The sequence below is a fragment of the Alnus glutinosa genome, chromosome 12 (assembly GCF_958979055.1).
Source record: "Alnus glutinosa chromosome 12, dhAlnGlut1.1, whole genome shotgun sequence".
Taxonomy (NCBI): Eukaryota; Viridiplantae; Streptophyta; class Magnoliopsida; order Fagales; family Betulaceae; genus Alnus; species Alnus glutinosa.
The window spans coordinates 10,963,608-10,978,759 of NC_084897.1; the positions used below are offsets into that span (position 1 = coordinate 10,963,608).

At 36.5% G+C, this 15,152-nt stretch overlaps 1 protein-coding gene and 1 long non-coding RNA gene across 2 annotated transcripts; one reads left to right on the forward strand and one right to left on the reverse strand.

The window, feature by feature from the left end:
* The first annotated feature begins 795 nt into the window (after window positions 1-795).
* LOC133883136 (chromatin assembly factor 1 subunit FAS1) lies at window positions 796-9,880 on the forward strand. Its single transcript, XM_062322358.1, has 12 exons — window positions 796-1,483; window positions 2,561-2,660; window positions 3,598-3,745; window positions 3,824-3,947; window positions 4,358-4,629; window positions 4,714-5,034; window positions 6,206-6,287; window positions 6,402-6,542; window positions 7,694-8,107; window positions 8,300-8,437; window positions 9,378-9,417; window positions 9,507-9,880. Exons 1-12 carry the CDS (start codon window positions 1,028-1,030, stop codon window positions 9,659-9,661), a joined length of 2,391 nt encoding a protein of 796 aa, XP_062178342.1. The 5' UTR covers window positions 796-1,027; the 3' UTR covers window positions 9,662-9,880.
* LOC133883137 (uncharacterized) lies at window positions 7,875-14,459 on the reverse strand. The gene is made up of 3 exons (XR_009902820.1): window positions 14,357-14,459; window positions 14,067-14,179; window positions 7,875-7,982 (listed from the first exon to the last, which is right to left on the reverse strand). It is a non-coding gene; the product is annotated as an uncharacterized LOC133883137 (long non-coding RNA).
* Window positions 14,460-15,152: the final 693 nt, after the last annotated feature.

The window sequence follows — 15,152 nt, forward strand, 5'->3', positions numbered from 1 at the left end:
GGTGGCGGATTCCCACATACGTGCGTGCAAGAATGAAGAGTTTAAATCAAAACTGTAAATTGTTTTCCAAAAATTACAGAGATTTTTATGGTTAAACTGAAAACGATTTTCATTGACAATTATTTTCGCCTCCCACTAAACATCAGAAAATGCCAAAAAATTTTACAAAATACATTTGGAAATGGTAAAAAAACTCCCAGTATACAACATGTACACTCCCCCAAAATGTATGTGTGAGCCCCGCCCCATTGTGTCTTGAGAAAGGGGATTTGATTATTGTACTACACCATCACAACAACTGTACAACCTATCATATAAGAGTGGATCTCAGTGTGTGGAACCCACCCTCATGTAAGGAGTTGTTGTGCAGTTGTTATATTGGTGTTGTAAATATAACATTTTTCCTTGAAAAAATGCAATTGTTGTGCACTTTGGGAGTGCAACAATCACTCCCCAAATACATTTTACACATAAGCAAATTACAGAATTGGATCAATCCCATAGAAACAGGAATTGATCAAGAAGTGGACGTGGCACGATCATCTGCTATCCGAGTATCTGGTAACACACTTCCTTGACACGTGTCCCGAACCTTGTCCTTCGCCCCCGTCTTGCGCATTATAGCAAAAGCCAAAACAAAGGCGCGCCAAACGAAGTTTGATATAACCGGCAAATTTTCTTCACCATCTCCTTTGGCGGGAAAATCACCGATTTTTTACTTTTATTTTTAATAAAAGTTTTCCATATTTTTGTTTTATAAAAATTAAAATTTTGTTCACATCAAATTATTTATATCACCTCACCGATTGTCTCTCATCCTTTTCACACCCAACAGAAGAGAAGGAGAAAGGAAAAGAAAAAGAAAAAAAGAATTCAGAAAGTAAAACCAGAGCATTTCTCTGTGAGAGCAAAAGTCTGGGAAACCCAAATCAGTTTTCTTCTTTCTTGAGCACCAATCCCTGGTTTCTTTGTGCGTTTTGATTCAAGCAGTGATTTCTGGGCCTAGGGTTTTTCGTTAGGGTCGGAAATGGTAGAGTCCGTGGTAATCGACGTGGATGAGGACCCAAAGGGCCAGGAAATGAACGGTCAGGATCGACCCAGAAAGCCCCAGAAGCGAAAGAGAGCGTCTTTGGCACAAGTGCCCCCAAAACCTGAGGACAAAGCGGCCCAGATCGAGGCTCTGCGCGTAGAACTCGACGGGTTGTTCAGATACTACAAGGAATTGAAGGAAAAAAGAGTGGTTTTCGATCTGGGTCTGTGCAGTTCGGTCAATGCGGTGGTGGTGGCGTTGATGGAGGAGAGCGAGCTTCCATTGTCAAAGCTCGTGGAAGAGATTCACGAGAAGGCGAAGGGGAGTGGGGTCACGGTGGCGTCGGTGAAGAGCAGTGTGCTATTTGTGGGGCAGAGGGTGATGTACGGGGTGCCCAATGCGGAGGCGGATGTGCTGGAGGACGAGTCCGAGGCGTGCCTTTGGTGTTGGGAGGTGATAGTTTGGGTCTTCTCTTCGTTTTTCGTTTGTTTTTGCGTAATGGGTTTGTTCCACCCTTTGGGTGTATGCCGTGCATTGTGTTTGATTTGGTGTTGGGATGGAAGTTTCTTGGTTGATTTGTTGATTGTTCTGCATGTCTGATGTATTGTTGGTTTTTGAACTTTCTTGCTTGGTTATGGATTTTTGACATTTTTGCTTGCTGGTTTTTTTTTTTTTTTTGGATTCTGGCGGTTTGCAATTGGGTATGTTTAATTTTCTGTTGGGAGATGATGGCCTGAACAGTTTCTTGCTTGCTTATGTCTTAACGGGTTTGTTTTATTTTTCATTCTGTGTCTCGCGGCTTAATTTTTGTTATTTTTCGTTCTGTGTCCTTAATTTCTGTTAATTTTCTTGTTTATTTCTGGATGTCTCGTCATTTTTCTTTACTATGGGTCTGTGATAGTCTCAAACTTTGCTTGTTCGCGGGGTAGTATGCTTATTGGTCGGATATAATCTGGTGTAGGGAGGCAATCGACTTCGTCTCTGCTTTAATTTTGATGTCTATGTAAATCTTTTTGAGATTGTCCTGTTAATTGGTATGCCTGAAATGTGGATATATGTAATTGGGTTGGGAGGTGAATAGTTTCATTAATTTATTTTTATTCTTTGTATGTGTTTGTCTTTCTTGTTCTTTATCAAAGTGTCAAATGGGTAATAATAAGTTCTGTAGCTTCTATTGGAGATTTGATATAATTTTTTTTTCTTTTTCTTTTTCTTTTTTCACTCTACTGTTTATCAAGCTCTTTTGATCTTTGTTGTCCTTTGACTTGCAGAGTATTGGATAACACTAGAATTTACTTGTTTTGCAATGTCCTGAGTTTGTTGGGTGTACTCAGTATTATTTCTTGTGTTCCACCATTCTTATTTGTTGTCACCTTTTAGCAAATCTTATGGGAGATTGCATTGCTCACTGTTCACCTGCTTTCAATGCCTATGTAGCACATGTAACTTTGTTGACTGCCAATCTTTGTGTTTATTTGGTGTATCTACTCTCTGCTGGTGCACTAATTGATTTTTTTGATTATTTTATAGACAAGGGATATGAAGTTGGTTCCAAAATCTATGCGTGTAACCTTGAATTTTAGGCGCACATGCCGCAAAAAGATCCATGAGAGGATTGTCACAGTTTCTGGTAAGTCTGAGTCCTTAAATATATGGCTTCATTTGTTTATTCAATATGCTTTGAGTACATTACATATTCAGAATGGAGAAACGTGAGGTTATCTTTTGTCCTGTTTATTCTTATTCATTGCTTGTGGTTGAAGTTTATGAAGGTGGTAGCCATAAGAAGGATTGGCTTGTACTTATGTGCAATGGTAAAAGTCTCTTGTTTGTCAAAAACTATAATCGAGTTATGTTGAAAATTGGTGTAGAATTTTTAAAGCAGAGTAAAGGGGGTTTGAGATTGGTAATATGCCTTGGGTTGTGGGGCATTTATATGTTGCGTATTATAGTGAGTGACCTTGAATAGAATTTTTTGATTGAATAGAATATTTTTTCTTGAAAAATTAAAGGAAGAAATGTGCAAGAAAAAGGGGGGAGGGGTGATTGTGGATGGAGAAAAGCATTCCATGTTCTTCAAACGAGGCAAGAGAGAAAATGAATGGAATAATGATATAAAGAGTGTGTAGAGATTTTTGGAGAACAAAAAATTGCTGCCTTGCCATGTTGAACTTTCATCTGCACTTGGTCTATATTTTTATTATTGGGGTTGGATTTTCGGACAGTCTTAAGAATGCTTCCTCTTTGGGAGGCTCGATTCTTGCATGTGATGATCATCACAATAGTTGAAGATTTGAAGTTTTGTATATTTTCAAACATTTTGGGAATTGACAAGCCACAAGCAAGAGAAATGGTGATCCCTCATTTATTGGACAAAAGGTAAATGCAACAGTTTTAAATCTCCATACAAATGGAAGAGAGGGGCTTATAGAGTGGTTAAAGCAAGAGTTTTATATCTATATATTTAGGTGTATAGTAAAACTTTTGTAATTCCTTAAACTCCTGTTGATTACTTCTCTATCCACACTTAGGTATTACGCTCTAATAGAGTTTGTGGCATATTTCAGGAATGATGACAGCATTACAAAAGTCAGAGACTGATAAGAATTATGAGCACAACCTGGAAAAGGCATTGGAAAAGCTTGTTAAGGTGCATAATGAAGCAGAAATACGTTCATATATGGATAAGCTGTTACAGAAAAATGGGGTAGACATGTATGTATCTGCAGTGGATCTATAAGTTTTGGTGCTTTAATTTATTTTTTAATATTTTTCCCTGAATTTGCTGTGTAGGGCTGAAAAGGAAGCAAAACGAGAAGAGAAATTGCTAATTAAAGAATTGGAGAGAAATAAAAGAGAAGCTGAAAAAGAGAAGAAAAGAATGGAACGTGAACTTCAAAAGGAGAAAGGGCAAACTGTAAGTGCAGTTTTTTTTTTTATTTTTTTTTTTTATGGGATTTAGTTATGGTGTCAGCTGCTTTCTTTGTAGATCTTTACTGTGACAAGATATGTTGCTTGAGTTTGTAGATCATAATTATCTGCAAGGTTACAATAGTTAAAAACAAAGAAACAAAAAAAGAAGTCTCCCATAGGTGCAAATGTTTTTTGTACAGAACAAGCTTTTCATTTGTTTGCAGAGAGCTTGTGGATTAATGTTCTGTCATGAAAATGAGCTGAAATATTTGATATGGATCTAAATAGAGAAGTTTATCCTATTCCTAATATACTGGTATCATGCCCATTAGGGTATATATTGCTGACTTAACTTTTGCTAACTCTTTCTGCTTAGTTGTTTTTCTGCGTCTTACTTGTATTTCTTCGAAGCAGCAAGAGGAAGCTGAGAAGGATCAAAGGCGTCGAGAAAAGGAAGAAGCTGAACTGAAAAAGCAACTTTCCATACAAAAGCAGGCTTCAATCATGGAACGTTTTCTTAAAAGGAGCAAAACTAGCCCATCATGCAAGAATGACCAATCTTCTGCCAAAGCAATCACATCTGATTCATCAAGTAAAAAGTGTGGAAATATGCCTGATGCAGTCACTCTATCAATGGACTCTGCCCTATCATCAAATGATGTCATCAATGGTGACGAAATCCGCAAGTGTGTTTCCTTATCATACTATTTAACTTTGTGAGCCATGTTATTCTTGAAAATCTTGGAACTAAAGTTTGATATACTATGCAGGTTACACTTGTCTTCTTGGCGCCACTTAGGTCATTCTATCTGTTCAAACAGAAAGAAGCATTGGGGCATACGTTGGAAGCCTAAGACTAAGCTATTTAAGGAGCTTAAGCTCTCAACTAGTAGAGGATTGGCTCATGATGACGACTTGGGCATAGATAAGCTTGTATGTGGATGGGGAGAACAGACTTCTGATGAAAGATCATTGCATGCTAATGCAGATAGTTCTCTTTGCAATGTCAATAAGTGTTACCGGGGGAAGCAGTTGTTGCAGTTTGATAAGAGCTATAGACCTGCATTTTATGGTATTTGGCGTAAAAAAAGGTAGGCTCCTGTTCTATTAGTTTGACGTTGTCTTCTGTTGTGTGAGACTAAGATAGATCTTAGTAGAATATTTACATCGTGTGGATAAAAGTAGAATTTTCTAACAAAAGCTTTCTTGTAGAATCTAACAATCTGATTACTTGTCTGCTTGCCATGCTTAATTTCAAATGTATTCTGTTTCAAATAATTGATTAGTGGGTTAAGTTTTGATAGGTAAATATAGGTGGGCATTTCTCATCTATTTGTGTGCATGTCTCTGCTTGAATTCCCTGGGTAATGATGAGCAAGGAGAAGCAGAAAAGTAATTGCTCTTCAGTGCTTTATATGTTTTTGTCGTCTGTGTGGGTGTCCTTTTGTACTTCTATTGGACATGTGGAGCTTCTGCAACATTATATCCAAAAAGTGATGAGGTGCTCAATAATAAGATTATAAAAAGCAATCACAGATGTTTCAATGAGTTTTTACTGTATAAATTCTGAAGTATGCCTTTTGAACTATTAAACGAGAATATATAAGATATGTGCATGTGTTTTTTAAGCAAAAGGGTAAAAGGGGGTAACCAGAAGCTTGAACTTCCTATTCATAGTAGCACGTTACTCGCTGGGGCAACAATGTGGGGGATCCATAGGTGCTCTTTCAAGACGGATCATGGAGACTCAAATCCATGTCCACATGGGAGTGAGTCCCTTACCACCAAGCCTATCCCTCTGGTGGTTATATAAGATGTGGTTGGGACTTAAATTAATCATTCAGTTGGGACATTCAAGTCCTAGCCTCCCATTCTTTGTTTTCAGTATATGCAGGTACAACATATAAATGAAAAAGATGATGAATAAGCGTATGTATGTATGCTCTTCTGAAATTTGGTGTATTTTTGTTAGAAACATATTGCATATGCTCTTCTGAGTCATTTTAAAGTTAGATTTTTTATTTCTGCCTTTGATGTGAGAGTTGGAAATTGAATTTTAACATTATATGAGTGCCTGTAGTCTAGCTTGCACTTTTCTTGACATGTCTTTGAAAATGTATTGTCTCAAGAAGGTACAATTGATATACAAGTACTCTTGTAAGGTTTAACAGAGATGCCTCGCCTAGGGTGTTGCTTAGACCCATAGAATGCTATGGGGTTGAATTTGGGATTGATTTTCTGTGTTTTAATCTATCTTTTCAGTCATGTTGTTGGCCCACGCCATCCTTTTAAGAAGGACCCAGATGTGGATTATGATGAAGATAGTGATGAGGAATGGGAAGAGGTACTGTCAAAGTTTTGTTAATGGAATTAAATCCTTGTCTTTCTTTCTATGAAGTTATTTAAATTAATCAATATTCTAAAGATTATGTGCAAAACTGATATCCTAATTGTCCAGGAGGATCCTGGTGAAAGTCTTTCAGATTGCGATAAAGATGAAGAAGAGGAAAGTTTAGAGGAAGGATGTTCAAGAGCTGACGAAGAAGACGACAGTGAAGATGGATTTTTTGTACCTGATGGGTATCTCTCAGAAAATGAGGTATGAGCTGACAGTTGAGATGCTGCATTTTAATGTGCAACATACTTCCTCTTCATCCTACTTCCCCTTCCAAAAAAGATTAAAGAATCGTGTTTGTATTGGTCCACTGTTAATATGTTTATGGATGATCCATACCCTGATTTGGTGGTTTTGTTAACATAGTATCCAGGTTGCAAAAGTACTTTGATGTGCAGAATGACAACCACATTTCCCAAAGTGCCCTCATGTGCTATTTTTGAAGTTATTAGAGTCATTCTTACCCTTATCCATTGTTAATATAGTGTCATTGGTTCTAACTACAAGCGAAAACATCTTGCAGAAGATATTAAATCAAGTGGCTACAAACTTCTACTTCTTTACATTTTCTTTATCTTTTTCTCAGAGAAGTTGAATATTGGAGTCCACTTTTGTTTCTAGACTACTTGCATTGATTAAAACCACATTAAGAAAACTCTTGCTTGTACATTTATTCGAATTTCTAACTACATGGGCATTTCAAATTTGATCCATCTTGTTATATCATAATATCAAATATAACAATATTTTCCTTCTAGAATTATGAAAGAAGTGAAAATGAATTAAAATTGCAAATAAAAGTCACCCTATATAAGGTATTTCATCAAGTATGAGGTAACAAGAAGATACTATAATGTGTGAGATGTTCAATACTTTTTTTTTTATCTAAGCAAGTACAAGGAGAAGAGGAAGGGGAAGGGGAAATGAGATGTTCAATACTTGAATCATGAAATGTGGGAGCTCATTGAAGCACATTTATGCATTAGCTTCATGGAAATATTTGAAATGTGTCTAGTTTACTCTGTTAGGGTCTCAAAAGTTCTTTGCATGTTTGAATTCTATTTTACTGCAACTTCACTGAGATTCACAGTGATGCTTGTGGATAATAAAAGACATAAAGATGTGACAACTTCAAAATTTTGAAATACGAATTGGAACTGAAGAATGTAGAGAATGGGATTGTCACTTGAAATTCACTGTTTGTTTATGTGACCCCAAGGGACTAAGATCTAGCCATAAGTTCAATCACCTTGAGAACACCTAAATGCTCATTATCTCTAGGATCTGTTCTTTCTTGCAATATCAAAGCCAATTTAAAAATACTTCTTCAAAACTTGTTTGTTTTGTGCATGCAGGGAGTACAAGTTGACAGAATGGAAACCGATGTTGCAGTTGAGGAGGCCAGAAGCTCACCTAATTGTAAACAAAACTCAAAGAGAGATGAGTTCTGCTCATTGCTTCGACAGCAAAAATATCTAAACAATTTGACAGAGCATGCTCTTCGGAAAAACCAGCCCTTGATTATATTAAATTTGATGCATGAGAAGGCTGCTTTGTTAATGGCTGAGGATCTTAGTGGTACTCCTAAGCTGGAGCAGATGTGTTTGCAAGCTCTGAGCATGCGTGTTTTCCCTGATGTCCCACCTGTAGAGATATCAATTGAAAACATCCAAGACGAGGATCAAGAAGCCTGCCTGTCAGGTTTCAAGGGCAGCAGCACACCAATCTCAACTGTGAATGCTATAACAGAATCAGACTTACCAACAATTGTAAGTTCTGCACTTCATTCAAGATGTAAAATCGTACATTGATGAGAAAAATGTTATTTTTTCTGCAGCTTACTGATACTAAGAAATGTCAGGAAGGAATAGTGATAATTTTAGATATTTTGTTCTTGCCCTTGATTTTATTTTGATGATGTGCAATCCTTGGGTACTAACAGTAGTCTTGGGATTTCTCAGGTGTCTGCAATTCAGTCATCCCCACAGGGCATCAGTAAGGTTGTAGAATCTTTGCAGCAGAAGTTCCCTGCTGCTTCAAAGTCTCTGTTAAGAAGTAAAGTTCGTGAGATATCAGATTTTGTGGATAACCGCTGGCAGGTCAGTGATACCTTTTCTGCATGGTGAGGGCGAGGATACCCTCGTGCATGCATTTTTCCAAGCATCTGGAAATAATTATGAAAATAGAGATTTTTGGCGAAGGGATCGGATTGATATATCCATACTACTATAAAGTGAATTCCCCACTTTTGTGTCCACCATGTAAAAAGACAAATTGACCTCAAGCTAAAAAAACTGAGAGAACATGAGACTGAAAGAGTTCTTTATTAATTCTCTTTTATATGAAAATTGACCTTGGAAATCTCTTCCAACTCACAGACAGTTAACAATCTACTACCTGCTGAATATCTTTGGTTAATTTCAAATTCCCACAACACATTATAGGACAAAAATTACTAAATGAATAAAAATTGGGATATTGTATTTTAATGCAAAGTTAAGATAAATTATATGTTTATAAGATTTTTACATCTCTGACTAATGGATAAAACACCTTGATATTTTAAGTCCCATAATTCTAATTACCCTTAAAAAAATGACTTTCCTTTTCTCATTGGAATAATGGAGATTTTGTCCCTTGATGTAAGTTGCATGTGTGATGCACATGCATTGCTGGTGTATGATTATTTGTTTCATATCTTTGACTCCGACTAAGCTCAGTCTATGCATAGTTTGTTGTGGCACATTGGACATTGGTCAGGGTTTGCAAGTTGCATTAACTGATCCAACAAAATGAAAGAGGGAAAGAGGCAGGCGGTTGAATAGGATTGAATCGCATGCAACCCAATTACCTAATAAAGCACTTCCATCAGTTTTCGCCCACACTAGGGCCCGAAAGGCCTCCTGAATCTTATTTAGTTTTGGTCCTCAAGGAATCCCATGAAGAGAAAACCAGCATTCAATAAGATACTGCTTCTCGGCTTTCAAATAAAAGAGTTGGTTATGAATTGCTGAACGTATGATTTATCTTGTGATGCAGGTCAAGAAAGAAATTTTGGACAAGCTTGGCTTGTCGCCAGGTACTTGTGCACTAATTTGGATCGCCTTGATTTCATCCGAAGGATTTATTTCTCTGATACTAATTGAGCTTTCTTTTTTCAATTGCCAGAAAAGGGTGTCGGGAGGGCAAAAAATATTGCTGCCTTTTTTTCAAAAAGGTGCTTGCCGCCTACTGGTAAAAGTATCAACCCCAATGAAACCTCTCCTCAGCCATCTTTGAAGCCAGGTTTTGCTGACCAGGGGGTATCACAGTTGCACATATAATCATGTGTAGCCTCCTTGCTTTTGTTTAGTGCTCTGGTTTCTCTCACAATGCTCTCCCATCCTGGCTCATTTTCATGGCATCCTGATCCTCCTGGATACTAAATTGTTAAAAGTCAATTTTTGTTTCAGATGAGAGAATTGAATTACTAGTTATTAGTTTTTTTTTTTTTTGTAATGTAAAAAGTTTTTTTCTTACAAATCAACATTCATTCAAAAATAGACTGTTGGAATCCCCTATTGTTTGCACCAAAAGAAAAACCAAGCTTTTAAGTGTCTATTAGAGTTGATTCATGAAAACATATAACTCAGATGCATACAAGAGTGCTTTTTTTTTTTTAGGGAAAAAAGAAGAGTGTATTGTAAGAAGTATTGCATGCTTCATCATAAGCGCATTCTCAACGGGTTAGAAAGCTGGAACCTTGTTTGATAGCATTCAAGTGTTGTGCTCGATGGCCTCCTTCATCTTCCCTCTTCCTTCTCTTTTCCCCTCATTCCCCTATCTGGTTTCCCTTCTACTTCACCATATTTCCGCAACTTGGCCTCTCAGTACTACGGAACCTTCCCCGACTGTCGTTGCCTTTCTCTTCCTCCCGACCTCCCTTCCCTCTGGTGGTGGGTCGGTTTTTCTACTGGCAAAAATTGACTGGTCCTCATCGTGGGCCTTATACACTCTCCCCCTTTGGCCGCTCGGCCATTTCTTCCTCATTCTTTCACTCTTATTTTCTTACACGTGAGCTCCTAAACAATTATCTTTTTCCTCTTTCGCCCTTCTTTACAAATCTCAACGCATTTTCTCCCTCTTACCTTGTTACAGTACACGTTACATTTTCTCCTTTCACACGGGTGAATGCGAGTTTAAGCACTCACTAGGTGCCATGCCTATTGTTCCTGTGCACGGGTTGGATCGGGGCGGATTTTTGCATTTTTGGCACCCGAATCCACAGGGTGCGGGTTTGGAAAACCCTACCTGTGGCGGCTAAAAATGTGTTGTATCGGGGAGGATTTGGGGCAGGGTGGGTTGTTTTTGCTTCTTTTTTTATTTTTGTGAATAGCATTTATGTAATTTTTTTGGAATTGTTTTGTAAAAAAATAAAAGATACTGTTTTTTTTTTTTTTTAAAAAAAAACTACTTTTTTTTTTTTGGTAAAAATAAACCTGATTAGATGTCAAAAACTAAAAGCCCCATTTTAATAACTAAATCATGCACCATTTCAATATTAATGCTAAAATCATGGCACCATTTCAATAACTTAAAGCCCCATATAGATGTCAAAAACTATATATTGTCATTTTAATGTATTCAGAGAACAAAAATGGCTTGCCTAGTGACTAAAAATAGTGACTAAAATCTTGAAAGACAAAAATTGTCTTATCATCGAATAAACAAGTCTACACAAATCATTACAAAGGTTACATGGAAAGCATGAAGAAATCTCCAAAATCTCTAATCATGTAAAATAAGTATCATTTGCAAGTTTATACAAAACCAACTTCCCTAGATGTTGATAAGACCATGTATTTCACTCTAAATGCAACCTGAATATTAAAAAATTGTCCACATTTCTGTAACTGATACAAGACCAATTGAAGAAAGAGGGAAATACATAAGCAAATGATCAAAGAGAAACTCTTGCACCCATCAAACATACAAAAACACAACACACGTGTGAAAAAATTAAAACAAAAGGAGAGAGAGAGAGAGAGAGAGAGAGAGAGAGAGTAGGAATCTAAAACAAGTGCAGCAACTAGCAAGCTCCATAGCCTGCACCCCTAGTGCAGCAACCCATCCAAACAAGCAAACCCAGACAGATGAACAAATCCAGTAGTACAACACAAACAAACCTAGTAGCACACATAAAACTTAAGCTACATAAAAAAATAAAAGATACTAGTAGAATGCAACTTCCGTCTTCAGGTCCCTAATCCTCCTCAAATAAAATATTGATATTCTACAAAGTTATTTTTACAAAGAATGAAGAAAAAAAAAAGAATTACAATCTTAATTGAAACCGATAATTAGAATTTGTAAATAGCAAAATAAATTAAGAAGTGAATAATAGAAAGTTTACATGAATCGAGCTTATAATTTTCAGCATCATTAACCATTCCTGTATCATAACTAATACCTAGTAGGGATTTTAATCTTAACCAACTTTGTGCACATACCAATGCTTCAACCACTCCTGGGGCCAATGAATTTAAAAAAGGATCCAACACACGCCCTTCCAACATCTTAAATGTAGAGTTTCATTTAGTTGGAACATCAAAACACAACAAACCCTTGAAAGTAAGTTTTTCTCTTTCCATACAAAACTTAAACTTCTCAAATCTTGCAGGAGAATACTTCACATATTTCATCGCACTTCTAACCTTCACAATGGAGTCATCAACCTCTTTTAAACGCCCAGACACAATAAGATTTAGTATGTGTGCATGACACTTCACATGCATAAACTGATTCTCTAATATTATGAGCAGTTCTCCTCTTCAAGTAATCCAAAGCAGTATCATTGGAAGAAGCATTGTCAACTGTGATAGTGAAAAAATGCTACCAATACCCCACTCAAGTATACATGACTCAATCTTCTGCCCAATGGTCTCACTTTTGTGATTAGGAATTAAACAAAGTTTAAAATTCTTTTGTGTAAGTTCCAATCACTATTAATAAAATGAGTGGTGATACACATGTAATTAAGACAAACCCGAGTACCGGTTGTCAAGAACATTGCCCTTAACTTTTCATTCTCAGACATAAAGAGCTTAACACAATCCTTCATCACAGTATAACGAGAATGAATTGAAAACCTAGGTTCAACTGTCTTCATGAACTCCTGAAACCCTTCACCTTCCACAAACCTAAATGGCAACTCATTCACAATTATCATCTTAGAAATTGCTACCCTTATTTTTTTAGCATTATATTTCGCAATCACAATATTACCCATTGATCCTTTGCTCTCTGCCACTTGTCCTTCCCTCTTAGCCTCAAAACTCAGCTTTGATTGAGACTTATCAAACCTATCAGAATATTTTTTTTGCAACTGTTCTTCAAATGGAATAGCATGGATGAAGTACCTAGCCTTTTAGTGTGACAATTAAACAATTTCTTACAATGATTGCATTGTGATTTAGGATCCTCGGGATCACTCTTCTATAACCTGGTAAAATGTTCCCAAACCTTTGATGTTTGCTCAGGTTTTTAAGGTTTTGGTGGGAGAACTGAACTAGGATTTTGAGTGCCAACAGTTGCTATAGACCCAACCCCAACACATTTAACATTATCATTACCAATGTGAGGCATAGTACTATCGGGAGGCATAGTACTATCTAATAGACTAGGCGTAGTTGAATTACCATCCACGACTTGAGTCTACATTAAGTGGAAAAAAAAAAAAACATAATCAACAATTTATCAAATACGACAATGTTACAAATTATAAAAACAAAATTCAAACAACTTATCAAATAAGAAAAAAGTAAAACTGAAATTTATTAGATACTAATATATGCCTTCAACCTCAACACCACATGTATCTTTGCAGCAACCTCAACACCACAGGTACATCCAAAATATAATTCAAGGCTATTAAAGATAATTTGAAACAAGTTTTCTACTTGTTTAGGGGGGACATTGACATAATTGGTACATAGGAGCATAAAACAGGTTCTCCTAAAGGCATACAATCTAAAATGCAACAAACCAGGAAATTCAAGAGAAGAAGAAATAGGAATACTTCCAAGAGCAGAAATCCCAAAAAAAAAAAAGAAAAAGAAAAAGAAAAGAAAAAGAAAAGAGAGAGATCTAAGAAATAGCAATTTTAAAGCATTCCCTGAAAGCTCTTTGAGGATCAACCAAGAATACAGAACCAAAAGGTGAATACATCATGTAGTGCTCCAGGTTTTAAGACATAAAATATTACGTCTTAAATTGAAATTTAAGACCTATGATAATACAAAAGAATATATGAATATTTACAAGAATAAATATTTGTTAATACACTACAAAAATATGGACTTTTTGTGGTTGATTTTTAGTGGCCTTCCAAGATGGTTGAAAGGTCACTAAACATTAGTGGCCTGCCATCAGTGACCTTCTTAGAAGGTCACTAATCAATCGGTTAGTATTTAGGATTTAGTGCCGCTAAATGAATTTAAAAAAATAAAATAAAAATTCCCAAAATATATATACCAACTATATTTACCCAGAAAATATAACATGTTCACAAAAAAGAAAAAAAGAAAAGAAAGATTCAAAGTGCAAAAGCAATTCCAATGGGCAGTGCTTGAAGCTGTACATCTGTTGGTCTTCTAAATCCATGAAATTAAACCAACCCAAGGAAAACCCAACACAAGGAATCAAACCCATACCATGAAAAACAAAGCAAACCGAAAACAAACCTTATACCTGCTATGCGTGAGCCCCAAAAATGTGCTTCTCCACCTCTCAATTCTCTCTATCTCCATCTTGACCGATTTTGTACAGAGAAAAAATGCATTCGACTAATCACCCAATACCCACTGAAATTAAGACCAAAAATTACAAAGTAAAACATTTTAACTTTGCAAAAGTAGATGCCTTTAACCTCAAGAACATTGAACTTCTTCTCCTTCCACAAACCCCAAAATCAATCAAGACACTAAATAGAAACGAGCAGAGAAATTTAAATAACCATAGAGAAATCACTAGAACCTTACCTACCCACACATTTCTGGGCTTGGAAATTGGCGATGCTTGTGGTGGCCAGAGAGAAACTGCACTGCAGAGAGAGAGAGAGAGAGAGAGAGAGAGAAAAAAAACTATCGGTGGCCATGGAAAAGATGAAAAGAAGAAGGAAGAAAATGTCTCTTGTACCTTAAAAGAGAGAGAAATGAAAAGGTACAGAAGACTTAAAAGAGAAATGAAAAGCCTTTTTAAATAAAAATTATAGAAAGTGCGGGACATTTAAATTGACCGAAATTTCTTCACCCTAATTATAGTGGCTTCTGTGGCGTGTCTTTGTGACACGCCAACTAAATTGTGGCGTGCCAATTAGACACGTCACAAAATTTAGTGGCATGTCAGATTCCACACGCCACTAATTATTTTAGTGAGGTGTTACTTTTTAACACGTCACTAATTAGTGACGTGTCAAAGTACATTATTGTTGACACGTCACTAATTTCATAGTTTTTTTTTTTTTTTTGATAGTGATATTTGATATGAATATTTATAGGATTGAATATTTAGTAATATTTGAGGCACATGTATAGTTCTAAATTGATTAAATAAGTTTAACGGGCCTTAAACTTTAAGATACAATATTACAAATAATTAATCTGGAGATTGGCGATCGATCCACACGACGATTGATCCTCATAAATGGGCGATCGATTTACACGATGCTCGATCCTCGATACCCGAAGATCGATCTACCTAACGCTCGATCGCCAATGCCTGGCGCTCGATCACCATATTTATGCAGAAGATGAGCTTTGCCGCATAGCTATCCTC

Excerpts from the sequence above, each read along its gene's own strand:
- LOC133883136 (XM_062322358.1), top strand. The coding sequence starts at position 1,028 with ATGGTAGAGTCCGTGGTAATCGACGTGGATGAGGACCCAAAGGGCCAG. Across the intron at positions 3,948-4,357 it reads AAAAGGAGAAAGGGCAAACT|CAAGAGGAAGCTGAGAAGGA; the intron begins GTAAGTGCAGTT and ends TCTTCGAAGCAG. Across the intron at positions 8,108-8,299 it reads AATCAGACTTACCAACAATT|GTGTCTGCAATTCAGTCATC; the intron begins GTAAGTTCTGCA and ends GGGATTTCTCAG.